The 27,592-nt window shown below is 45.3% G+C and overlaps 3 protein-coding genes across 3 annotated transcripts in view; 2 read left to right on the forward strand and 1 right to left on the reverse strand.

Moving 5' to 3' along the window:
- Window positions 1-6,822, forward strand: part of UTP18 (UTP18 small subunit processome component) — a 27,870-nt gene extending 21,048 nt beyond the window's left edge. The window contains exons 10-14 of the mRNA XM_068117772.2: window positions 4,325-4,415; window positions 4,984-5,101; window positions 5,786-5,960; window positions 6,251-6,393; window positions 6,721-6,822. Coding sequence (XP_067973873.2) covers window positions 4,325-4,415; window positions 4,984-5,101; window positions 5,786-5,960; window positions 6,251-6,393; window positions 6,721-6,745 — 552 coding nt within the window. The 3' untranslated portion in view covers window positions 6,746-6,822. The remainder of the gene's footprint in view (window positions 1-4,324; window positions 4,416-4,983; window positions 5,102-5,785; window positions 5,961-6,250; window positions 6,394-6,720) is intronic.
- LOC144891941 (uncharacterized) lies at window positions 92-1,502 on the forward strand. Its single transcript, XM_078777046.1, has 2 exons — window positions 92-370; window positions 509-1,502. Exons 1-2 carry the CDS (start codon window positions 92-94, stop codon window positions 1,355-1,357), a joined length of 1,128 nt encoding a protein of 375 aa, XP_078633172.1. The 3' UTR covers window positions 1,358-1,502.
- RANGAP1 (Ran GTPase activating protein 1) overlaps window positions 6,690-27,592 on the reverse strand; it is a 108,849-nt gene continuing 87,946 nt past the window's right edge. The window contains exons 11-15 of the mRNA XM_068117771.2: window positions 18,909-19,004; window positions 17,318-17,420; window positions 7,363-7,451; window positions 7,157-7,278; window positions 6,690-7,084 (exon numbers count right to left, since the gene is read on the reverse strand). Of these exons, the coding sequence (XP_067973872.1) occupies window positions 7,015-7,084; window positions 7,157-7,278; window positions 7,363-7,451; window positions 17,318-17,420; window positions 18,909-19,004 (480 nt within the window). The 3' untranslated portion in view covers window positions 6,690-7,014. The remainder of the gene's footprint in view (window positions 7,085-7,156; window positions 7,279-7,362; window positions 7,452-17,317; window positions 17,421-18,908; window positions 19,005-27,592) is intronic.

Raw genomic sequence — 27,592 nt, forward strand, 5'->3', positions numbered from 1 at the left:
TACCAGTGTGCACGGCAGCAACATTGTAAACAGTGCTGGAGGAATCATGGTGCAGGAGGTCAAGCCCGGGTTCGAGAGCAGCAAGGACCGAATGCTACCTACCATCAATAGGTCACAACAGCGTAGCCTGAAGGTCGACACACCAAAAAGGCGGGGCAGCTCAGAGAAGATCATTCTGGCTGGACCAGCAACCAGGAAGCCATATGACTTCAAAATGTTCCTTGCAAATGACGACAACAAAAAGCAGATGTGCCAGCTTCTTCTGAAAGTGTGGAGTGGACAAGAGGCAGCTACCAGGCTGGAGAGAACAGAGATGGCTGTGCTGATCGTGGAGGGGAAGGCCCACCAACTTGCCTCAACGAATGGCAAGGTAAAATTGAAAGCCCTTCGTGAATGGCGATTCAATTTGTAATTTTTCCTGAAAAAAAGGTGATTACCTGTGATGTTTGTCTAGATCTGAAACTGGCAGTGACTGGTGATTGAAATGCGGTGCCTTTTTGTGTTTCAGGTCGAGGTACGTGAACTCCCCACGATCTACAGCAACCAGGAAGAGACTGATACCAGGGTGGTTCTGTACCTCCATCATGCTGCTACCATCGGATACAAGAACGCTGTAGTCAGAACACCGGACACAGACATCCTCCTGATCCTGCTCCACCATGCCCACAACATCAAGCTGACGGTGTACCTGGATACAGGGTCAGGGAAGCATCGCCAACTTGTCAACGTCTCTGAGCTGGCAGAATCCCTGGGAGAGGACTACTGTGCCACTCTCCTGGGGTACTATGTGTTCAGCGGAGAAGACTGCACCAGTGCCTTCAAAGGGAAGGGAAAAGTCGGGCCCTTGAAAAAGCTGGAGAAGAATCCCAGGTTTCACAGGGCATTCGGTGAACTGGGTGACAACTGGGATGCCAACCCTGAGGTGGAGAGGCAGTTAGAAAAATTCACCTGTGTGATGTACGGCCAGAGTCGCGAGTCATCAGTGGACATTGTCCGTGCCAAGCTGCTACGAAAAATGGTGGGAGAGGACAAGACCCTCACATCCAAGTCCAAGGTTGATCTGGCTCGCCTTCCTCCATGCCAGTCTGCCCTGAAGCCGCACATCCAGCGTGTGAACCACCGCGTAGCATTGTACAAAAGAGCCGATCAACCTATCATCGAAAAGCCAAAACCTTATGAGGAGCAAGGATGGATAAGGACTGATGAAGGACTGTTGAAACCAATGTGGTCCAGTGGTCCCATCCTACCAACCTCACTGGTGGATCTTCTGAACACAGGAGAGCACGAAGAGGAGGAGGAAGAGGAAGGAGAAGAAGAGTTTGACTCTGACGATTTCGATGAAAATGATGATGACTGACTCAGTGTAGAATCACTAATGCTAATGATGTTTATCTAAAACAAGCAAGAGAAGAGTGGTCACATTGAGTGCTAGGACTATTTTGACAGTTGTAATATTTAGAAAAATAAAACTTTGTGTTAACGTCTGTGTAGACGGACCTTAATATGAGTCTATTATTTCGTAAAACTGTGATTATTTTGTAAATAAAGCACTAATTAGCATACTAGTATACCATAGACACATGTAATCATGTTATGAATAGTTCTATCATGATCTATGCCCTTCAAAACATGGGTCTAGACACCTTCATTTTTCAATTATCTGCAATATTGGCTGAGATATGTCAAAAATCGTTTTTTTGATAATGGCAGCAGTAATTTGCATAAAAATGGTATGTGGGACATTTTTTCAGCTTGGGGCCATAGCTAGTCATTTTCTACACATTTTTTCCAATCTAGAAACACTGATTAGAAGTATATCTCCGGGGGGTGCAGGGGGACCTAGTCTTCCTACTAGACTACTGACCTTTTCCTCAATTTCCTTTGAAATCGCTTTTCCCGTCTTTGGGTTAGGCATGGTGAGAATTCCTTGTTCTCTGACCAATGCCTTTGCTTTCCTAGCCATGTAGCTCGACACATCAAACTCCTCTGTGATCTCAGCAATTGTCCAGCTTTTTGGCAGAACAGTCAGCACCTGCACTTGTTCACTTTTCTTGGTCGTTGATTCAAACTTGTGCTTGAGTTGTTCTATCATCTCCTGTCCTGCATCCTGGAGTTTGTTAGATGGCAATCCTGTCGCGATTTCCAATTTTTTCTTCACAGTGTCACCGATTTTCTTGGTTTTGGATTTCACATATTTATCTGCAGCAAGTCTCTTTTTTGGAATAGGTGATTCTCCAATCAATCCCAAAGACTCATTCAGTGTATTCAGTTCCATTTCAGGAGAATGAAATTCAAACTCCCCTGAACTGCCTGGTATTGGTGATTCACCTCCACCATCATTGTCCTCACTACTGCTAATAGCGCTGCTGGTCACTGGTAATGGTATTTCACTCTGAGTCTCTACCACACCTGGTTGTCTTTTTGCCAGTTTCTTACGACACTGGGTACAGATTTTCTGTGCACTTTGCAGTTTGAGGCTTGGATGAGCGGCTATGGCTTTTTGGCTAACAGCTCTCAAGCCAGACGACTTTGGTTTTTCATGAGCTCCAAAGGGATTGCAGCAGGATTTCTGCTTCAAGATGAACTTTTCCTTGGCAGTCGTCATTTTTCTGCAGCTCCTTCAGAAGTGAACTGCCAATTTCTGTTGGTGGCAGGCCTAAGCATTACACTAAGCCAACTTGGACTTTCCCTGGGGATCTTAGACTGTGAAAGTTGCATCACCTCGAATTACCCACATGGGAAATCCCAGTTGGAATTCCCCAGATGAGAATTCCCCTCAGGCCCAGTTGAAAATGAAAGTATATGATATTTCAAAGCAATTGATGGTTGTTCCCTGTGTTCCCTGTCATGGCTAGGTTAGAATGATTGTATAATACATTACAAATGCTGATTTTCGAACCTATATGCCATACGTACATGTACATTATTGCTCATATCTCAGAAACTATTGGAGTGCCCATCACAAAACTTATGTGGAAGCTTCTTGACATCATAAGGTACATCTGGGATGAATTTGAAGGATACATTTTTTTTGGATTCACGATTGAAGTTTATATTTTGTGATAACTTTTTTGTGATTGGAGGTAGGAAAATGTTGCCCAGACAAATTTATAGGGCATGAAAATACCTTTAAAATGACACCAAAACCAGCTCTCTAGGTGTTATACTTTTAGAGATATGGCCATTTGAATTCGCGACATCGCGCTAATTAGTCCAAAGTTCGTTAACCCGTATCTCACTAATTAAGAGGCTGTTAGCAAAAATATTTGAGTTCTAGCTGTTTTTCATGGGTCCCAATTGGTTCCCAAAGTTTTACAAAAATCTGAGAGATGACGGCAGATTCTTTGATGATTTGACATGGAATGACCCGCTGGCCTCCAAAGCCAGTCGCCGACTGGGCATCCTCCGTCGTGCGAAGTCCTTCCTTGGCACACCTGAGCTCCTCACCACATACAAGGCTTTCATCCGCAGCTCAATGGAATACTGCTCTCCCCTCTGGGCTGGTGCTCCTGCCTCACACCTAGCTCGTCTTCACGCTGTTGAAACCAAAGCGTTCAGGATCATTGGAATCTCCCGCTATGACACGATCTCCGAGGGCCTTTCACTTACTCACCGCAGGCAGGTTGGTGGTCTTTCCGTCTTCTACCGACTCCTCTCCGGCCTTGCTCCCCCAGCTCTCTGGGCTGTCCCCCAAATATTCCTGCAGGTCGCACAAGATCTGCCTGCAACCCTCTTTTGGTTAAACTGCCAAAATCAAGACTCTCTGCTCACCTTCACTCCTTCATTCCTCTTTTCTCCCGCCTCTGGAACAAACTCCCTCACTCTCTTCAATCCCTCTCCTCCCTCCAGGTCTTTAAAACGGCTGTTCACCACCATCTCTTATTTTCCCCCATCCAAAACCTTGATCTTTTCTACCCCCACTAATTTCACCCCAAATCCACTTTTTTGAGGTGACTTTTGTCTTCTTTCCTGGAAGTCCTTGGTGTCCTTGCATTTTATACCTATCCTGCCTCCCCTCTGCCTCCCACACATCTCCCAATGTCCCTGCCCTCAAATGTTGTGTTTGTGTGCTTCTTCCCCTTCTCTCCCCATCTTGTCGACCGCTCCCATTTTTATATACTTTGTTTACTTGTTTGTTTGATTTGTTTGTTTGATAAATGTTAGCTCTTTCATGAGCCTCGACTCTGTATACCAAAAAAACCAAAAAAACCCAACACCTGCTCTTGTTTTGCCGTTTGAGTTCCCCCATTCTCACCTTCAGCATCTTGGGGTTAGACGTGACCAAGCTTTAGGCTTTAGCACATGGCGTAACTTTCTTTTGCAGACAACGGAGCTGGTGGGACACGTGAAAGTTAATGGAAAGATAACGAGCAGCGTGTTCTCCCTGGATGGACAAACTTTATACACCACCAGCGGTAAGAGCGGCCCCTCCGTTAGACAGATTACACCCCACACCGTCACCTGTTTAAAAGTGCAGAATGGTGGTATTTTTTGTTCTTCCCAGCATCATCCTTGGAAACCAGGTCGCAGCAATGATTGTGGTTTTCTTTTCAAACTATAACCAAGGACCGAGTGCAAAATCTCATGTGAGGCACAAAATGATCAGAGTTTGTGGTCCATTTAAAGGAAGTGGACCTGTATGATCGCTGAGAGTATTCACTCACCTCGCGCTGTCGAGCCTGGGTTCGAATCCCAACCCAGCATTCACCTGTTTCACAGGGTGATTCATCTAAGCTAAGGAATGAACACGGGTGTCGCCGTCCACCGGAATGAGTCTGTGGACGTTAAAGATCCCACGGTGTCCTTTGTCAAGGCACCATGGCAAAATTCCAAATTCCTGCTGGGAAGGCAATGGCAAACCACCCAGTATAACCACCTCGCTAAGTCTGCGGCTCCGTAACAAGAGTACGGTACGGTACATCAGAACCATAATTGTAATTCCAAGTTACTGTATCTCCACCCTCCACCCTCCCCCTCCCACAGACAGTGGTGAGGTTTACATTTGGGACGTGGGAATGAGGAGGTGTATCAACAGATTCTCAGATGACGGAAGCAATGACACCACGTCCATCGCCGTCAATGACACCTACGTCGCCTGCGGGTCCGAGCACACACGTAAACCCCAAAGCCTTTCCGCCCACACAAGTGGTCACTTCTGTGCTCCAGGGAGATTGTATATTGATAAGGAATGTCCGTCACATCATGGCCTTTCGTATGTTGCGTTTAAATTATCCCCTTGGACTTCCACCTCTCCAGCTGTAATGACGTCACATTTGATACACCATGCTGGTGCAGAGAAGTGAATTGGTGCTTTGCATTACATCCATAAACGGATAACGTGGAGTGTGTTTTGAGAACGTTGTTCGTCGGTTTTTTCCGAACGGTTTCCTAATAATAAGTTGACGTATGAAAGAACGATGAGGATTGTCACCTGTATGACCGACGGACGTATTCCCAGCAAAATTGATTCCGTATGGGGAGGAATCGAACCAGGTTGTACAACTTGAGAACGACTTTGGCTTTAGGTTAGTTTGGCTTTGGCCTGGCAGCAGGAAGTGGAATTCCACATCTTGCACAGGAGTCGGAGATAATTTTCCTCCGCTTTGGGTGGCGTTCTCTTCCATTACATGAAGAAGAAGAAGAATAAGTAGAAGAAGGATACCTTTAGAGGACCTTTACATGCTGACCTGTATTTCCTGCTTTGGTGAAGTGGTAATGGTCATGTCATGTGCTTTCCTTTTGAAGACCAACTGTATTTTACGATAACGAAGGTTGTTTCCCACAGGTCCGAGAGTGGCATTGTGAACGTGTACGAAAAGGATGCGTGCCTGCAGACACGCATCCCGAAGCCCCTTAAGATTCTCAAAGGCCTCGTCACATCCGTCAGCCAGCTTGCTTTCCATCCGTCTGGGGAAATGCTCGCCACCGCGTCTTCGCAAAAGGCCGACGCCCTTTGCTTGGTAACGTTGACTCGCATACGTGGGCCCGATGGCAGGTGTCGGTCGAAGGTTGAAAGAGAGCGGAGTGCTTGTCCAAGTATGCTAGAGGTAGACGGTCCAATTGGGATGCGGACTTGCCGGCCGTTGCATCGGTGTTTGGCAACGTAACCAGATTGTCGTGAATTTGTGTGAAAGCCCAAGGTTAGATTATCTCTTGTTAAAGTGTTTTGCTTCAATTGCACACCTGAGGATGTTTTGGTTTTGCAGGTAAACCCTCGCTCACTCGGCCTTTGCATGTGTGTGGTCTGAAGGTTCATATGAGGTCATTGTCAACATTCTCAAATTTCCCAGCGAAAGAGAAACTGGGGTTGGGGAGACCTCGGAGCCTGCAATTCTCACCTGGTGGAGGATACATGGGCCTTGCAACTGGGCACGCAAAAGCCACACTGTACAGGTATACCCCTCTTCTCCCACTCCCCTTCCCTATTTCAATCCCTTTACCATCTCCCTCGCCACGTCCCTCTCCTCCTGCTCAATCCCATTCTCACTCCGATCACCCTTTATCAGCCCCACCTCCAACGCCTAACATCCTTATCCCCTCCACCCCCTATTTACCTCCCTCCTTTCCATCCCACCTCTAACCTCCCTTTCCTTGTGTCCTCCATCCAACCAATCTCATCTCCCTTCCACCCCACCATGTCCTCCTCCCCCCTCCAATGGAAGGGAAGAATGTATTGTGAAACCGTGCAATTACATTATTTATTTATTTTCTGTTTTGCAGGTTGAAACATTACAAGAACTTCTAGAATTCACTTTTTACATTCAATGATACAAAAATCAACATTTGTAACATCTCCAAAATGAATAAAGCAGTTTTGAATTATTTTCACTCGTGAGGGTTGAGGTTAAGCTTGTACTTGAGCCATAAATATCTTCACTACAAAATGCCGGTTTCGTAGGTGAACGGAGCGATTAAAATCAGTTTCAAGGTCTGAAAAAAAAAAAGGCAACGGAAAAAGATCCCGTTATTGGTGAAACGAAGCGAATACAAAACGAAAGGAAGCGGAGATGAGAATCAGGGCTTCTGCAAGGCCTGCATCAGTTTGTGGCAGGCATCCTTGTGTTTCTCCAATCTCTGATTTGGCCTGGAATACAAGAGGATGTAATGGTGCAGGTGTAGCTGTAGTTAAGTCCACCTGTGCCATCATGGTACTTACTTCGTGAGGAAAGCAGAGAGGATGGGCTGGAGGCTCTGCGGGAAGTAAGGCTGCTTTGCGACGTGCGACAACACCAGCAGAGGGCCCTCGAGGCTGCTCATCGGTCGAACGGAAGTCTCGCTCTGCCCGAAACGAGACGTCCGTCAAAATCCGTCATACATTCTTACAACTTGAGGTAACGGCAGAGAAAAGGAAAGTCGATTCACCTTGAGGAGGCCTAAATGGACTAGCAGGTGTGACATGAACAAATCCTGCTGGAATTTCGTGTGTTCAAAAGCTTTCTTGAGGAGTGAATCTGTGCGACACAAATAAAATAAATTAAACTGAGAAACTGTCCTGTTACACCAACACAAATTATTGAACGGTAAGTAACCAGCACCCACAACCTTCTCAAATTAAAATCGAACCACTTCCCAGAGGTTGCTTGGTCCTGGAGATAACATTTTGATTTGGTCAAGATCTGCGTATTTATCACCGGGTCAAAATCCTCAACTCCCATGCAAGGCACGTGGACATTAAACGGACATCCCGTCTTCCAGCATTCGTTGGTGGATGTGAAAGATCCCCCGGTGTCCTTCGCGAAGAGCAGGTGAGTATTTGCTGGCACCCTGCACCAATTACAAATCCCTGTTGGAACCTAGAATTGGGGCACTGCACCAGCGGCACAGCCACGCTCCCATCGATGATGCAAACCAGGAGCCACAGGCCGCACACACGAAACGAGCAAAGGCATCATGTACATTGTTGCCCTTGCCAGGGGAGAGGGTGTTGCATTTGGGGTCTGATTGGCTGCACACAATATGTGCCAACGTAGACCACAATTTTTACACATTATTTTTCCTTTTTTTTTTTCAAACGAGTACGTCTATAAAGTATGTACGGTACAATAAGAATGCAAGTGCATCTGTAAAATAAGTACTACAGCACCACACAAGTCCTGGCAAGTCTCCACAATATTTGCTCTTTCTAGTTCTACTTGTGGAAAATTTAACACCATTGGAAACAAACAACAACAACAACATGCATTTTAAAGGCCATTTTCCCTACTAGAGCGGGGGTTAGCCTTGCAGTCCCCATGACAATCTTCTCCATTTTGCCCTATTTTCTGCATCTCTCCTTGTTAACCCCCTTGCCCACATTTCTTCTTCCACCATCTTTAGCCAAGTCTTTCTCGGTCTTCCCCGTCCTCTACTTCCTTCTACATTCATTTCCATCACTCTTCTCAACCAGTCACTTTCATCCTTCCTCAACACATGACCAAACCATCTCAACCTGTTCCTCTTCACAGCATCAATCACAGGCTCTATTCCCATCATCGTTCGCAATTCATCATTTGTCTTCCCCTCTCTCAACGATACTCCGCACATCCGTCGAACCATTCGCATTTCCACCCTTTCCAACCTTTGTTGCTGCTCTACGTTCATTACCCATGTCTCACTCCCATAAATCATAACACTTCTCACACATGCAGCATACACCTTTCCCTTCAGCTTCAACAACACATCATCAGCATGCCACTCAGTTCCCGAAACTTCTTCCATGCACATCTCACTCGAGCAACCGTTGCCGAGTCTGATCCACTTTCTCCATTCAGCATGTCTCCGAGGTAGCAAAATGTTTTCACACCTTCCAGCTTCACGCCGTCTCCAAGATCCAACTCAACATTTCCTCCATCTGCAGCTCCCTCTGTGCACACCTTACATTTGAATGTAGCTGCCACACCGGTTAATGACCCTCTCAGACCACTACATTTTTGATGAACCCACTCAGCGCACATTGTACATTGAATGGAGTTCACTCCGACACCCTTCCTACACACAGCACAGGGCCACTTCCCAGTTCTTTCCACCTCACCACATGCTTTACCACTTGCCATCACCTTCGTCTTTCCGATATTCACCTTCAGACCTTTTGTCTCCATACATTCCTTCCACTTGTTCATGTTTTCCTTCAGTCCATCCATACTTTCTGCAATCAACACCAGATCATCTGCATACAACAACTCCCACGGTAAACCCTCCTTTACGTTCTGAGCCAGCACCTCCATCACAGCTACAAATAGTAGTGGACTTAGTACCGACCCCTGATGCACTCCCACCTTCACCTCAAACTCACCACTGTTCCCGTCCTTCGTCCTTACAGCTGTGCGCACTCTTTTGTACATTGCCATCACTACTCTGATCAACCATTCCTCCACTCCTAACTTCCTCAATGCCCATGTCAATACTTTGCGTGGAACCCTATCGAATGCTTTCTCCAGATCAACAAACCCAAGACCATTGGAAAACCATTTCCAGACCATTGGAAAAATGAATTAAAATAATCTGTCCAGGAAATTGAACGTTCCGATGGGAACCATTTGCATAATCACGTTGAAGGGGATCCTCTTCATTTAAATTTATTAAAGAAAAATAAATTCTGCCAACTTCTGATTATACATTTCTGTCTGCCTGTCAGTGGGACGTATGTCCTGTACCAATGTGGAGTGTGCAACAAGGAAGAGGGTTTTGAAACGAGGAAGAGGGTTTCACAGAGCATTCGAGAGATCATTCATGTTGATGAGGGACAACACTGCCTTGGAACAATCCAGCCACTGGGAGAGAAGAGAGTTCCGTCAACACGTCGACTGTGTGAATGTAGGAAGTCAGAAATCCAGGGATGATGTTGGCCTTGTATTCCACAGCTTGGGAAGCAAAGCAGGATGCCAGTCTGTGTCAAATGCCTGAGATATATCCATCGAGATAGTTCTCACCTCTTCTCTCTGATCGAGATCTTTCAACCATTCCTGAAACATGTCCAGAGTTGATCGGGAAGAATTCAAACTGACAGTCGAATATCAGGCTGTCTGAAAACAAGAAAGACTTTATCTGTAGCAATACGGGATTCCACGACTTGCTTGTAATTGGAAGTGTGCTTGCTGGTCTGTAGTTATTATCTGTTTTGGGGCCTTTCTTGTAGATGGGAGTGAAGTTTGCCGACTTCCATAGGACAGACAATGGGGCCGATCGAGGGGAAGCAAGAATGGCAGAGAAGGATTGAGAGCAATGGCACCGATGCACCGTGGCACTCGCTGCCGATAGAGAGTCAAGGCCGGACAGAACTTTCTCTGATTTGTCGATTAAAGTCGAGAAAACATTTTCTCAAGATCAGCAGACAGATGCTGCTGTTGTCTGTCTCTTAGCGATGACAAAATCCTGGACGGTGAAGTTGTTAGAAAAGGTGATTCGATGGATTTTCTTCAAGTTGGGGGGGGGGGGGGGGTAGTGATAGGGAATGATACAATTCGACGATAGCATGGCAAGCAGCGCGGGATCCCAGACAATATTAAAATGCATGCGAGACTGCCCTGACCTCTTGTTAGACATAGAGTGAGTCCATCCGTTGTTGGCATCGAAGCAGCAGCATGTTTGGTGTCTGATTGGGTGGAAACCAAACTATTGATAATATGAGTTGTGGTCTTGCATTAAGGAAAGTCTCCACTCATGCAATGATGATCAATTTATTTACTGGTACACCCATTCCCTGCAGGAGCAGCAGGAAGGGTCATTCCACTCTGGGGTATATAGATTACAGTAGATATAGGGTCAGGCCTCAATAACGTTGGGAGTGTGTCCAGTTACCAAGTTTTTCATGGAGAGCTCACCAAGTGGTTTAATCATTCAAGCAAGCACCATACAAAACCTGTTAAGGAACGGATGGCTTGGCAAGCACCACTTAGCTGCTTGGTAGCTAAATACACCCCGGGTTTCCTCCCTTTTATTTCCAGTAAGGGTTTTCCAACGAACGCCACAATAACCCATTTATACACGTTAACATGGCGTTTGTCCAAGGAGGAAGAACATATTGAGGACAGGGGATATTATTAGCATTAATAATTTTGTAATAACAATATTATACTATTATCATTAGTGTTGTTTTAACTTCTATTAGAAGCGGCCTTCGGAAAACAAATTTAAAAAAAAAACCAGGATAAGAGGGGAGGGGGGGGGATAAGGGGAGGGGGGGGGATAAGGGGAGGGAGGGGGGGGGGATAAGGGGAGGGGGGGGGGATAAGGGGAGGGGGGGACAAGGGGAGGGGGGGACAAGGGGAGGGGGGGACAAGGGGAGGGGAGGGGGGGACAAGGGGAGGGGGGGGGACAAGGGGAGGGGAGGGGGGGACAAGGGGAGGGGAGGGGGGACAAGGGGAGGGGAGGGGGGACAAGGGGAGGGGAGGGGGGACAAGGGGAGGGGAGGGGGGGACAAGGGGAGGGGAGGGGGGGACAAGGGGGAGGGGAGGGGGGGACAAGGGGAGGGGAGGGGGGGACAAGGGGAGGGGAGGGGGGGACAAGGGGAGGGGAGGGGGGGACAAGGGGAGGGGAGGGGGGGGACAAGGGGTAGGGGAGGGGGGACAAGGGAGGGAGGGGGGACAAGGGGAGGGGGGGGCAAGGGGAGGGGGGGACAAGGGAGGGGGGGACAAGGGGAGGGAGGGGACAAGGGGAGGGGGGACAAGGGGAGGGGGGGACAAGGGGAGGGAGGGGGACAAGGGGGGAGGGGAGGGGAAGGGGGGACAAGGGGAGGGAAGGGGGGACAAGGGGAGGGGAAGGGGGGACAAGGGGAGGGAAGGGGGGACAAGGGGAGGGGAGGGGGGACAAGGGGAGGGGGGACAAGGGGAGGGGGGACAAGGGGAGGGGAGGGGGGACAAGGGGAGGGGAGGGGGGACAAGGGGAGGGGAGGGGGGACAAGGGGAGGGGAGGGGGGACGAGGGGAGGGGAGGGGGACGAGGGGAGGGGAGGGGGGACGAGGGGAGGGGAGGGGGGGACGAGGGGAGGGGAGGGGGGGACGAGGGGAGGGGAGGGGGGGACGAGGGGAGGGGAGGGGGGACGAGGGGAGGGGAGGGGGGGACGAGGGGAGGGGAGGGGGGGACGAGGGGAGGGGAGGGGGGACGAGGGGAGGGGGGGGACGAGGGGAGGGGAGGGGGGACGAGGGGAGGGGAGGGGGGACGAGGGGAGGGGAGGGGGGACGAGGGGAGGGGAGGGGGGACGAGGGGAGGGGAGGGGGGACGAGGGGAGGGGAGGGGGGACGAGGGGAGGGGAGGGGGGACGAGGGGAGGGGAGGGGGGGACAAGGGGAGGGGAGGGGGGACAAGGGGAGGGGAGGGGGGGACAAGGGGAGGGGAGGGGGGGACAAGGGGAGGGGAGGGGGGGACAAGGGGAGGGGAGGGGGGGACAAGGGGAGGGGAGGGGAGGGGGGGACAAGGGGAGGGGAGGGGAGGGGGGGACAAGGGGAGGGGAGGGGAGGGGGGACAAGGGGAGGGGAGGGGAGGGGGGGGACAAGGGGAGGGGAGGGGGGGACAAGGGGAGGGGAGGGGAGGGGGGGACAAGGGGGAGGGGAGGGGAGGGGGGACAAGGGGAGGGGAGGGGAGGGGGGACAAGGGGAGGGGAGGGGAGGGGAGGGGGGAGGGGAGGGGAGGGGGGAGGGGGAGGGGAGGGGAGGGGGGACAAGGGGAGGGAGGGGGGACAAGGGGAGGGGGGGAGGGGAGGGGAGGGGGGACAAGGGGAGGGGAGGGGGGACAAGGGGAGGGGAGGGGAGGGGGGACAAGGGGAGGGGAGGGGAGGGGGGACAAGGGGAGGGGAGGGGGGACAAGGGGAGGGGAGGGGGGACAAGGGGAGGGGAGGGGGGACAAGGGAGGGGAGGGGGGACAAGGGGAGGGGAGGGGGGACAAGGGGAGGGGAGGGGGGACAAGGGGAGGGGAGGGGGGACAAGGGGAGGGGGAGGGGGGACAAGGGGAGGGGAGGGGGGGCAAGGGGAGGGAGGGGGGACAAGGGGAGGGGAGGGGGGGACAAGGGGAGGGGAGGGGGGACAAGGGAGGGGAGGGGGACAAGGGGAGGGGAGGGGGGACAAGGAGGGGAGGGGGGACAAGGGAGGGGAGGGGGGACAAGGGAGGGGAGGGGGGACAAGGGGAGGGGAGGGGGGACAAGGGGGAGGGGAGGGGGGGGACAAGGGGAGGGGAGGGGGGGACAAGGGGAGGGGAGGGGGGGACAAGGGGAGGGAGGGGGGACAAGGGAGGGGAGGGGGGACAAGGGGAGGGGAGGGGGGGACAAGGGGAGGGGAGGGGGGACAAGGGGAGGGGAGGGGGGACAAGGGGAGGGGAGGGGGGACAAGGGGAGGGGAGGGGGACAAGGGGAGGGGAGGGGGGACAAGGGGAGGGGGAGGGGAGGGAGGGGAGGGGGGGGAGGGGAGGGGGAGGGGAGGGGGGACGAGGGGAGGGGGGACGAGGGAGGGGGGGACGAGGGGAGGGGAGGGGGACGAGGGGAGGGGAGGGGGGACAAGGGGAGGGGAGGGGGGACAAGGGGAGGGGAGGGGGGACAAGGGGAGGGGAGGGGGGACAAGGGGGAGGGGAGGGGGGACAAGGGGAGGGGAGGGGAGGGGGGGACAAGGGGAGGGGAGGGGAGGGGGGACAAGGGGAGGGGAGGGAGGGGGACAAGGGGAGGGGAGGGGAGGGGGGACAAGGGGAGGGGAGGGGGGACAAGGGGAGGGGGGGCAAGGGGAGGGGAGGGGGGACAAGGGGAGGGGGAGGGGGGACAAGGGGAGGGGGAGGGGGGACAAGGGGAGGGGGAGGGGGGACAAGGGGAGGGGGGACAAGGGGAGGGGAGGGGGGACAAGGGAGGGGAGGGGGGCAAGGGGAGGGGAGGGGGGACAAGGGGAGGGGAGGGGGGGGACAAGGGAGGGGAGGGGAGGGGGGGACAAGGGGAGGGGAGGGGAGGGGGGACAAGGGGAGGGGAGGGGGGATAAGGGGAGGGGGGGTTAGGGGGCTGGAGGGGGGGGATAAGGGGGGTGGAGGGGGGGATAAGGGGGGTGGAAGTGAGGGGATGTTAAATCGCTACAACCTCCATCGTGTTACGCTTAGGATCCACTGTCAAGTTTGGTTGTGATCGGACAAGTAATGGGATGGTATTCATGGAATACTTACCCTGCGCAGTCAACTAGGTGTGAGCCAACTATTCTGTTTTTGAAGGTTTTTTTATTTGATCCAATATATATGGCTGCCAGATCACGTGATCAGTTAAATCATAAATTTATATTCTCTAATATAATTGTTGCATAGATCACGCTCAATAAATTTCAAACTGACCAGATTAAGCGTTGTCCCTGTCGAATCATGACGTCATAATTACGGCACCAATGATGTCATCGTTAACAACACCTATTCCCCATATGGAGTTCTTTACAATGAGCCATGTTTCAATTTTTTCCATGGAGTGGTTTTGAAGTTATAGAGGTGTAACGTTTTTCGATTTTTCCAAGATAGCACCGGTACCATGTGACTCGTCATAATTGTCATGGGGAAAAAAAAATTCTGCATGAGAAGTCGCTCCTATGGTCCAAATTTCGTGTCCATCGGACTAACAGTTGCAGGGGAATTTTTTTTTTCCATACTGATCAGATCAAGCGTTGTACTTGTCGAATTATGACGTCATAATGAAGGCACCGATGAGACCATCAACAAATCTTATTCCCCGTGGGGAGTACTTCACAATGAGCCTTGTTTCAACTTTTTCCTTTGAGCGGCTTGGGAGACATGGTCATGGTTTGTCAGGTGTAACGTTTTTTCCAAGATGGCGTCCGTACCATGTGACTTATGACGTCATAATTGTGAATAAAAAAATCCTACCGGCGGAGGAACTCCTATGGTAAAATTTCGTGTCCATCGGATTAACGGTTGCTGAGAAAATTAATTTTTAAAATGCAGACATACACTTACGCCACACGTACGCAACCGAAGCGAGCGCAGGTTAACGACCGAATGTTTAGCGGTCAAAAATAGTTGGACAGACAGACACCATCAAAGATACTATCCTATTGTTAAGTGGATGAGTATTGGGACCGACCATCTATCTATAATTCCAGTAATCTCTGTCTGTACGTTTGTACGTTTGTACGTTTGTCTGTCTGTGACCGCTGTTTCTCGACAACCACGGGTCCGATATACTTTTAACTTGCCAGGTATATTGCTGGGGACCCGAGGATGTGCCTTTTCAAGGTTTCATATTAATCGGACAATTACTTACCGAGCTATGTCCAAAAAACGATTCAACCAATCAGAGAGCAGCGAACGATCGCGTGTGCCGAACGTGGCGGGCACACTCTGCCTCGGATGGCACATTTGAGAGCGTATTCATTTATTTCACGTTTGCAAACTATGTTGGCGTTAAACTATGTTTTACAACTAATAAAAACGAATTTGCGATTCATTCGCTTTCCTGCGCGTTTGTGCACGCGATGGCGATTTCTTTACCAAACTCCGGAAGCCGTTCGCTTTGGACCAAACCATTGCATGTAAATAGAGGGGGGGGGATTGTCACCACTCGCAAGCCGTTCGCTTTGGACCAAACCATTTCATGTAAATAGAGGGGGGGGGATATAATTTTAGATATAGATATAGTACGGGCATGCCCTAGTTCTAATAAATCAGGGTAAAAATGTCGACTTTTCCTCTGTGAGAGGCAGCGCCCAGATAAACACCCAGAAGAACAGAGTCGAGGGAGGAGATGAAGAAAACAACGAGAAGTGAAGCACCGATACCAACAGGTCCAGTAGCAGGGGAGGAGAGAGAGGAGTAAAGTTATCACATCTGCCACCGAAGGTGATTCCCTCATGGACAAAACCCCAATTATTTTTATGCCTCCCTCCCTGAAGGTGGCCGGAGGCACGTTTTTGGGTGGGTCGTCCGTCCGTCCGTCCGTCCGTCCTTCCGTATGCGCTAAACCTCGTTTTTCTCAGCAACCATATGTCCAATTGAGACAAAACTTTCAGGGTAGGAGTGACACCCATGCAGAATGTTTTTATGATAATTGTGATGTCATAGGTCCCGTGGTATGGCAGCCATCTTGGATTAAATGCATGTAATTAAAAAATTATTTCTCAGAACCGCTGAATGGGAAGAATTTGAAACTTCGCACATTGTCAAGTACTCCTTATGGGGAACAAAAGCATGATAATGATTGCATCGGTGAAGTGGTATACCAGCCAAAATGTTTTAATCGAATTCCTTATCCTAAAAATCTGGAATTGCATGTTCATGATATATGACACATTTGTATTGAAATATTAAATGTATGACATCATAGGTCACATGGTTTGGCAGCCATGTTGGATTTAACCGAAAACCCTAAAAAAACATCTTCTCCCAAACCACCAAATTGATTGACTCGAAACTTTACGTGCATCATTGACAAAAATTTGGCAAATTGACTAGGCAAAAGATGACCACGAAAACGTCATTGATCACATGGTGTGGCAGCCATATTGGTTTGAAGGAAAATATTAAATAATGATATCTCTGGAACCTTATCAATGCGAAATTGTGAACTTATCTTGTGATAAATTGTGAACTTAACTTAACTTAACTTAATAACTTAACAACTTAACTTAATAAAATTGTGAACTTAACTTATTGTGAACCTTATCAATGCGAACCTTATCAAACCTTATCAATGCGAAATTTTACAAATATCTAACAGCATTGTTGCATATAGTTTAAAAATGATGTCGTAGGTCACGTGGTTTGGCAGCCATCTTGGATAGAAAAATGAACCTTATCCGATCAACACGAAACTTCACAAACATGATCCCCGACCCATACATATGCAGAGTGTACATTTTTTAAGGTCATATGCCACGTGCTGTGGCAGCCATATTAGCTTGAAAGCCGAAAATTAAAAAAAATCCCTTCCCTGAAACCGCTTCACCGATCGATGTGAAATCTGTCCTGTCTGCTGAAAATGTGACACTTGAAAACAGCTGATGGGATTTGAATCAAACTTCTTTATTTTTAGGACAGTGAACGAGGGCATCTGCGCATTGTGGGACTATGCAGAGGCATATTGGCGACACAGTCGCATTGTTCGAGTTTTCATTTGTAACAAATATTCTCAGCCTATCTGTTTGTTCTCCAGTAAACATCCCATCATACTCGTGCTTCTCATCGACAATCGAGTTGTGTCACCACATGCGTGCCAGAAATCTCTACAAACTCTGAGTCGCAACAAAACGTAATGATGTCACCAATCTGCCAGCCGCCGAGCCGTGCCGTCACGAAAACAGCACGGGTGTGAAAACGACATGACAATGGTGGAAGAAAGCGTCTGTTAGATCGACTCGACCACAAACACAAATCCCTCACCGGTGGTTTTGAACACGGCACAGGAAACGTCTTCCGCGACGTTGTATACGCTGGCGAGCCGCAAGAAGGTGTTGGCAACCTGGCTGGCATTCCCCACGTCGTCCTGGCAAAAGACAAATGAAAGGTCATCATCGTTTAAGCACGATGACATCAAGAGGTGCATAAAATGACATCACGTCGCGTCTTATTTAAATCCGGTGTTCCCTTACCCAACGTTCAGCGTCTGCATTCCCACTTGAACGATACATTTCTGACAATCATGTCAGCAAGTTAAATTTCCCTTTGACGGTGCAAAAAAGCAACATTGCATTTCAACACTCGACAACCCAAAATCCTGAGATTTATCAAATAATCTTCATTGATCATTCTCTTCAAGCCCCAAGAGAGAGTAAAGGCTTTTGAGATGAGGAAGGAAACAAGTTTCCCGATAGCAACGTCACGAGACGCATAATCAAATCCCAATCTCAGAACAGAAAAAGTATCGCTTTTTACTTTTTTTAAAAAACTTTTTTTAGAAAAGGTTTTACTTTTTCAAAAGGACAAAAGATTAATATTCAACACGAGCAGACAGTCTCCAGATACCCGTCGCCCCATTTCCAATGTTTTGTTTCCAGTGCTGGGAAATCTACAGCCAAATGTCCTGCGAGTAAAGGTTTGTCCTGCGTTCACATCTAAACATCAATCTCATCTGACAATCTGAGCCCATCTCAAGCGAATCGTGACGTCATCCAATAGCAATTAAAACCCGGCTGGTTCTCTAATGATCCACGAGGATGATGTTACCTGCCTGACCTCCAGGATCTGGTCCACACGGAGGGCCATTCGCAACTTTGTCAAACATGGTGCCCCTCAATACCCTCACTTCAAAGATATCCAAATATCTTGAGCAATTTCACAAGTAGCAATCTGGCAATTCCTCCAAAATTGCTGTTCAACGCATTTAACGTTTCCTTGATCAACTTGACAACAGCAGTCGGTTGCATGGGACGTCGCTCGCCGATTTGGAGTCTTTTGTGAACTTTCTGCACAGTTTGAAAACGACCTCGTGGAAGACCCGCAGGCCCCGTCGCCATATTGCAAAGTCTCCTGTGAAAGGCAGCTGCTCTCATTTACCTCTTCCCGAGGATCCTGATGACACGCCTCTTCGACAGAACAGGTGACTGTTCGTCGCCATCTTGTTTTAACCAGAACATTGACTAGCGTTGATGTCACCTCCTGTGCAACATCCTTATGGTAGACAATATCATTGGAGACCACTTCAGCGTTGAACTCTTATTTTTACACATTATCACATGAAAGGTCCAAAGTTTGAATCCAGCAATTGCACAAAACTCGCAAGGACCGAGTGACCTGGCTCCATCGACAATCTGCGACAGACAAATCGACAATAATTTGGTGTACATCTGTTGCATGCAAGTACCTGATAAACACGTGACAGGTGGGCAATGCACTCATTTCCACACCAAAGCGAGAGAAAGTTTCAATCTTTCTTCAGCAATGTGCATCCACAATCGGCGTACTCATACACGTGCACACTTGCCCCCCCTAACTTGCCCCCCCTAACCAAACATGCAACCGACACGATACAAACCCCGAGCGAGTGCGGAATGAGGGTGCAAGCTTCTGAACCCAAGGCCACGAGTTTTTCTGGAGAGGGAAACTTGAGGAAGGAGTCCACAGCTGGAACCTGCAAAAAAAGAATGGCATGCAAAGAAAACGAGCATGGAATCAACAAAACCCGTGCTCGGCACAACACGATATCAACTCGACATGATCACATTCCCTGGTTATGGGAGGACGTCGTGGTGGGTCACCTCAAACGTGTTCTCTAAATGGCAGCATACTCCCAGATGCTGCACTACCTGCACAGGAAAGCAAAGGCCAAGGAAAGGAGCATAGTCGACGAAGGAAAACGAGTTGATTGGACAGATTTTGGTGACGGCTCAAAGGTGTTCCGGATCGGTGTCCGTTGCACGAGGATGTTCGATCAGCAGCTCCTCCTTTCGCTTCAAAGCCAAGTTTTCCAGGCCAAATCGGTCAAGTCTTGTTACATTTCTGTCCACGTGTTGTTGTTTGTATTTTCATCCAATTTTTCGTGTTAATGCTTACCTTGTTGTGTGCTGTGTGCCTAGTTCCGCTCATTTTCTCTCAGGTATTGTCCCTCCACTCTCCTCGACTTTACGCCCTCACCCTCTTAGCTTCAAAAAAAAAATCATTTTCACTCCGAAAATACAAACTAAATATGCCGGTACTTCCTGCACCTCATTTCTCCCTTTTTCAATATCTCCAAACTGAATCTTCATTGAAAGAAACACTTCTTCCTTTAAAAGCTTTCAAAGTCCTTCCTTGGCACACTCGAATTTGGCACAATGGCAAATGGCACAATGGCACACACACACTTGGCACAAAAAAACTCGAATCCGCAACTTGATGGAATACTGCTCTCCCCCATGGGCGGGCACTCCTGCCTTGCATCTTTCTCAGATTGACGACGTGGAAACTAAGGCTATCAAGATCATTGGAATCTCAGCAATGAAGCAGAGTTTATGGGCCTATCACTTCACCATCGCAGACAGGTTGGTGATCTCTCTGGCTTCCACAGACTCCTTTCTGGTCTTGCACCCTCTGCTTTGTGTATTTTCCCCCTCCGGTCTCAGCAGCCTGCACACGGTCCACCATCAACCCCCTTCTGGTGAACCTATCTAAATCCAGGATCATTGCTTACCTCCACTCATTAGTTCCTCTTTTCAGCCTGGTGTTGGCTTAGCGGTTAGGGTGCCGGCTTGGGATCCTAGGATCCTGGGTTCGAATCCCGGTCGATCGCTAAATTAACACCAGGGGGGTTGACTCAGCCTGTCATCCTTCCGAGGTCTGCAAATCGAGTACCAGCTTGCTGGGATGAATGATCCCGGTGTGTACCCCGGTTTAGAATAGGTACACCGTATCCCTGCGCATCGTAAGAGGCGACCAAGGGTTGGCGTCAGGAAGGGCATCCGGCCATAAAAAAAACATTGCCTCAAACAGGGAACCATGATTGTCATGGGGCCCGCAAGGCTAACCCCCGCTTTAGCGGGGAAAATGGCCTTAAAACGATCATACATACATATTAGTTCCTCTTTTCCCCACGTATTTCTACTACTGTTAACCCCAACCCCATCTCTTTCCAAATTCCCAGTTTTTCCTTCCTGGGAGTTTGCTTCTGTATCCATCTTATCCACACTGCGTTTTCCCCACCCCTCAGTCCACCCCACATCCCTTATTTGTCCAAGTCTACCTCTATTCTGTCACTCACCCCCTGCTGTTGGTGTTTCCTCCCATCTTTCTACACTTCCTTTTGTTCTGTTACGGCCTGATCCATTTTATGTTCTCGCTCCCCCACAAACCTAGACTTTGCATTTGCTAGACAAAAAAAAGCGCAACAAATTTGTGCAGGACAGTATCGGCACAAAGATTCAACCGATCATTACGACGATCCTTTTGAACATTTGTGGTTTCGTATGGGAATCCACAAGGTAGTTTGCAATCACAAGAGTAACCCCACACAGCTCTCCGATCCGACCTAATACTCGCACAACAAACTACAACGGTAGTTTGTTTTAACTGCTCGCCCCGAGTCTCATTGATCAGTTAGTTATTCATCAGATCTCCAAGAAGAATAAGTGATGTGCTCGTACACATACGACTGATATTCACCAACTTGACCCGGCTAGCTTATTTGATTCCACGACAGAACTTCAATAAATCATCGACAAACAAATTTATCAACAAAGGCCTCCCTCATTGGCAGACCGAAGGCAAAGCATTTTTGGACTGAATGAGCGATCACAATCGCAGAGCTGCACGACAAGTGGCAGTTTTAACAGCAATAAATAAATCCACAAGGCCTCAGTTCATTCATACCAGTGTCAAATCCCCTCCCCAAACCCGACAATAATCATCTAAACCTTCACAAGTATTTATTTAAACAGTTAGAAAATCGAAATTTTAAGAGGCCACATAGGCTGCGTCATCTTTCAGACTGTCAACCACGTATTTAGTGAAACTGGGAAATACCTGTTCCATCTGGGGATTCAGTGAAGAAAGAAGCCGAGCTGTGCAAAAAAGGAATTTTTGGTGAGGATAATAGCCCTGCATACATGGCGCTTCGCTGACGGGTTTAACCAGAAGACAGCATGTTGCACTTCACAAAATATACAGTACAGTATTGCATATCTATCCGAGTCTTGATGAGGATGTAAAATGAAGTGAAACGTGAAAAAGGGACATTTTACAACATGTAGTTGTGTAGCCCTGGACAGCTCTGTCGAACTGGCCTGCGGCACGGAGACAGCCGATCAATCTCCCAGGAGTGACGCAGAGATCTCCCACATCAAAGATGGTGTACTCCCATCTTCGTGAAGCCAGAGAGACAGAGGGAGAGATAGAGGAGACAGACAAAGAGGGAGTGGACAGTACATGGAGACCGATTGGCGATCTGACCATAGCCGCACTGCTCTGACAAACCTGGGCCGCAGAGAAATGTGGGGAGGATTTGGCCCTCAACTTGCATCGGGGATGCACAACGAGTACGAAGAGGCATCCCTGGTCATTGCACATGTGATTGTTACCATTGTGGTGTTGGCTGTGGTTGTTTGTGTTCTTCATCTGTGTATTTATATATTTTTACATTACTTCGAGAAGTATTACGACATATAATTATGGTGTACCTATCACCTATCCTGTGTCCTTCTATAGAGGAGTTCTTGCTGTCGTAGAATAATAAATGGTCCTGATGCATTGAGCTGCCATTCTCGCTTCCTCTTCAATCCAGAAAGATGGGCTTTCAAAGCAGGTATCTTAAAATTAAATAGATGCAAATTTTTGTTCAAAGCAAATCGAGTATTATCTTTCCAACTACATTTATTTTGTACCCAGATCCGAGGTATCCCGAGCGTGTGTGTAAATTTTGATGGATTGGCACAACCCTTTTCAATTCCATAATTATCTGACTTTTTGATTAAAAATAACAGCAGAAAGCATCCGAAAAGTCAAAGCCCATATATATATATTACTGATGATATAGAATATATTACTGATGATAAAGAATATATTACTGATGATATAGAATATATTACTGATGATATAGAATATATTACTGATGATATAGAATATATTACTGATGATATAGAATATATTACTGATGATATAGAATATATTGCTGATGATATAGAATATATTACTGATGATAAAGAATATATTACTGATGATATAGAATATATTACTGATGATAAAGAATATATTACTGATGATAAAGAATATATTACTGATGATATAGAATATATTACTGATGATATAGAATATATTGCTGATGATAAAGAATATATTACTGATGATATAGAATATATTACTGATGATAAAGAATATATTACTGATGATATAGAATATATTACTGATGATATAGAATATATTACTGATGATAAAGAATATATTACTGATGATATAGAATATATTACTGATGATATAGAATATATTACTGATGATATAGAATATATTACTGATGATATAGAATATATTGCTGATGATATAGAATATATTACTGATGATAAAGAATATATTACTGATGATATAGAATATATTACTGATGATAAAGAATATATTACTGATGATATAGAATATATTACTGATGATATAGAATATATTACTGATGATATAGAATATATTACTGATGATATAGAATATATTGCTGATGATATAGAATATATTACTGATGATATAGAATATATTACTGATGATATAGAATATATTGCTGATGATATAGAATATATTACTGATGATATAGAATATATTGCTGATGATATAGAATATATTACTGATGATATAGAATATATTACTGATGATATAGAATATATTGCTGATGATATAGAATATATTGCTGATGATATAGAATATATTGCTGATGATATAGAATATATTACTGATGATATAGAATATATTACTGATGATATAGAATATATTACTGATGATATAGAATATATTACTGATGATATAGAATATATTGCTGATGATATAGAATATATTACTGATGATATAGAATATATTACTGATGATATAGAATATATTACTGATGATATAGAATATATTACTGATGATATAGAATATATTACTGATGATATAGAATATATTACTGATGATATAGAATATATTACTGATGATATAGAATATATTACTGATGATATAGAATATATTACTGATGATATAGAATATATTACTGATGATATAGAATATATTACTGATGATATAGGATATATTACTGATGATATAGAATATATTACTGATGATATAGAATATATTACTGATGATATAGAATATATTACTGATGATATAGAATATATTACTGATGATAGAGAATATATTACTGATGATTTAGAATATATTACTGATGATAGAGAATATATTACTGATGATATAGAATATATTACTGATGATATAGAATATATTACTGATGATAGAGAATATATTACTGATGATATAGAATATATTACTGATGATATAGAATATATTACTGATGATAGAGAATATATTACTGATAATATAGAATATATTACTGATGATATAGAATATATTACTGATGATATAGAATATATTACTGATGATATGGAATATATTACTGATGATATAGAATATATTACTGATGATATAGAATATATTACTGATGATATAGAATATATTACTGATATAGAATATATTACTGATGATATGGAATATATTACTGATGATATAGAATATATTACTGATGATATAGAATATATTACTGATGATATAGAATATATTACTGATGATATAGAATATATTACTGATGATATAGAATATATTACTGATGATATAGAATATATTACTGATGATATATAGAATATATTACTGATGATATAGAATATATTACTGATGATATAGAATATATTACTGATGATATAGAATATATTACTGATGATATAGAATATATTACTGATGATAGAGAATATATTACTGATGATATAGAATATATTACTGATGATATCGAATACATTACTGATGATATAGAATATATTACTGATGATATCTATATATATAAAGCAGTAAAGTATGTTTGTTTGTCCTCTTATAACTTGAGAACTACTCATCGCAGAGCAAAACCAAAGGCATATTCGGAATCAGTACGTCTCAGAGCAACTACAGCACACCTTAAAATTAAAAAAACGTCGCGTTTTAAAATTATGACGTCATCAGCGTATTTCGGAATGTTAATTTTTTTTCAACTTCATATTCGGAATCAGTACATCCCAGAGAAACTACAGCACACCTTAAATGTTTAAAAAACCTTCGGGTTTAAAAATTATGTATTTCGTAACGTTAATTTTTCAACTTTGACGACAATGACTTCCGACTTCCGGGTTCGGAATGCGGGACCAATGCCATTTGACAGGGAATAAAAAGCAGTAAAGTATGTTTGTTTGTTTGTCCTCTTATAACTCGAGAACTACTCATCGCAGAGCAAAACCAAAGGCATATTCGGAATCAGTACCTCTCAGAGCAACTACGTAAAAACTACAACTAAATTTAAAAAACGTCGCGTTTTAAAATTATGACGTCATCAGCGTATTTCGGAACGTTAATTTTTCAACTTCATATTCGGAATCAGTACGTCCCAGAGAAACTACAGCACACCTTAAATGTTTAAAAAACCTTCGGGTTTTAAAATTATGACGTCATCAGCGTATTTCGTAACGTTAATTTTTCAACTTTGACGACAATGACTTCCGACTTCCAGGTTCGGAATGCGGGACCAATGCCATTTGACAGGGAATAAAAAATAAATGCGACATTCAATTGACAATGACTTCCGACTTGACTCCCCCCTCCCCCCTCCCCTCCCCTCCCCACTACCCCTCCCTCCCATCCCCACCCCTTCCCCCTCCCCTCCCCTCCCTTCCCCCGCCCGGCAATGCCGGGTACTTCTGCTAGTAGAATATATTACTGACGATATAGAATATATTACTGATGATATAGAATATATTACTGATGATATAGAATATATTACTGATGATATAGAATATATTACTGATGATACAGAATATATTACTGATGATATAGAATATATTACTGATGATATAGAATATATTACTGATGATACAGAATATATTACTGATGATACAGAATATATTGCTGATACAGAATATATTACTGATGATACAGAATATATTACTGATGATACAGAATATATTACTGATGATATAGAATATATTACTGATGATATAGAATATATTACTGATGATATAGAATATATTACTGATGATATAGAATATATTACTGATGATACAGAATATATTACTGATGATATAGAATATATTACTGACGATATAGAATATATTACTGATGATATAGAATATATTACTGATGATATAGAATATATTACTGATGATATAGAATATATTACTGATGATACAGAATATATTACTGATGATATAGAATATATTACTGATGATATAGAATATATTACTGATGATACAGAATATATTACTGATGATACAGAATATATTGCTGATACAGAATATATTACTGATGATACAGAATATATTACTGATGATACAGAATATATTACTGATGATATAGAATATATTACTGATGATATAGAATATATTACTGATGATATAGAATATATTACTGATGATATAGAATATATTACTGATGATACAGAATATATTACTGATGATATAGAATATATTAATGGTGATATGGAATATATTACTGATGATATAGAATATATTACTGATGATATAGCATATATTACTGTTGATATAGAATATATTACTGATATAGAATATATTACTGATGATATAGAATATATTACTGATGATATAGAATATATTGCTGATGATATAGAATATATTGCTGATGATATAGAATATATTACTGATGATATAGAATATATTACTGATGATATAGAATATATTACTGATGATATAGAATATATTACTGATATAGAATATATTGCTGATGATATAGAATATATGACTGACTAGCCGAAACCCGTGGAACATCCACGGAAGGGAGGATGTGGTGTATGGATAGAGTGTACCATTATGGATGGCATAGGGGTGCGCTCATGGGATCTTCTTCTTCCGTTAAGCTCCAATTTTTTCTCTTTAAGTTAAGTCCAAGCAGTCCTCTCTGTTCGAAGTGCTCAGGCAATGCCTCCCACTCTCATACTTTTATTTCCGTTCGGTGTAGAAAGAGATTGACATATCGTTCGTCTGTTTTCAGCTCGTTATCTTTAAGCTTCCTTACGTCTCGCCACCTGCTACACCTCTCTGAGTTACGAGGATTTATGCAACGCACCCCGAGTATCGCAACGTCACTCCATTTAACTTTATTCAAATGACGATAAAGACGTTTCCTTATATATCCTAATTTAAAATGTTCAAGGGAATAAAAAGACCATTTGGTTCACACCACCCATGTTCACACCACTCGACTGTCCAATCAGCGGACGGCTCGCTTCGCCTTCGCCCAGCAGACGCCAATACGATGGCGTCGTAAGATGGCGTCGTATCGGCAGTTAATCGGATGCTTTTGGGCCTCAACGTCGGTGAATTCAGATTTTTTGAGTATGTCTGTACGTGATAAACAAAGAGCGCGGTTCGTAGATCGTAAATCCATGAGTGCCGTGGGCATCGGGTCACTGGGTGCGGCGTAAAAGGGATAACAAAGTCGAGTCCTTACGGTATTATTATATAGATGAATGATATAGAAAAAAAAGCTGATGATATAGAATATATTACTGATGATATAGAATATATTGCTGATGATATAGAATATATTACTGATGATATAGAATATATTGCTGATGATATAGAATATTGTAACGGAGTTGGGAAACCGTGCACTGTGTGTAATTCATTGTAAATATACCCCCATTGTAAATAATGAAATGATTCTTGTAAATACCTCCATTTGTGTAAAGGTCAAAGGTCGTCCTTTAGTTAGTCCATCGCACACACGTAGAAAACCATAGAACCTCTCTATAGTTATTTCTTTATTATGTGCATCAGTTAAGGCTGTGTCTCCACTAGTTGACCTTGCGCTGCACCAAATGAAATAAGATAGAGCCCTTTTATCAACTGCATTGCCTCCATTGCCAACTGCATTACCTCCATTGCCAACTGCATTGCCTACTTCACCAACTGCATTCGCCGCCATTGCCATGTGCTCTAACTCGGGGAAGAAGGGCGTGGCCCGCCCATCGTCATCAAGGGTGGAGCC

The sequence above is a fragment of the Myxine glutinosa genome, chromosome 5 (genome assembly GCF_964187855.1).
Source record: "Myxine glutinosa chromosome 5, kmMyxGlut1.1, whole genome shotgun sequence".
NCBI classification, from domain to species: Eukaryota; Metazoa; Chordata; class Myxini; order Myxiniformes; family Myxinidae; genus Myxine; species Myxine glutinosa.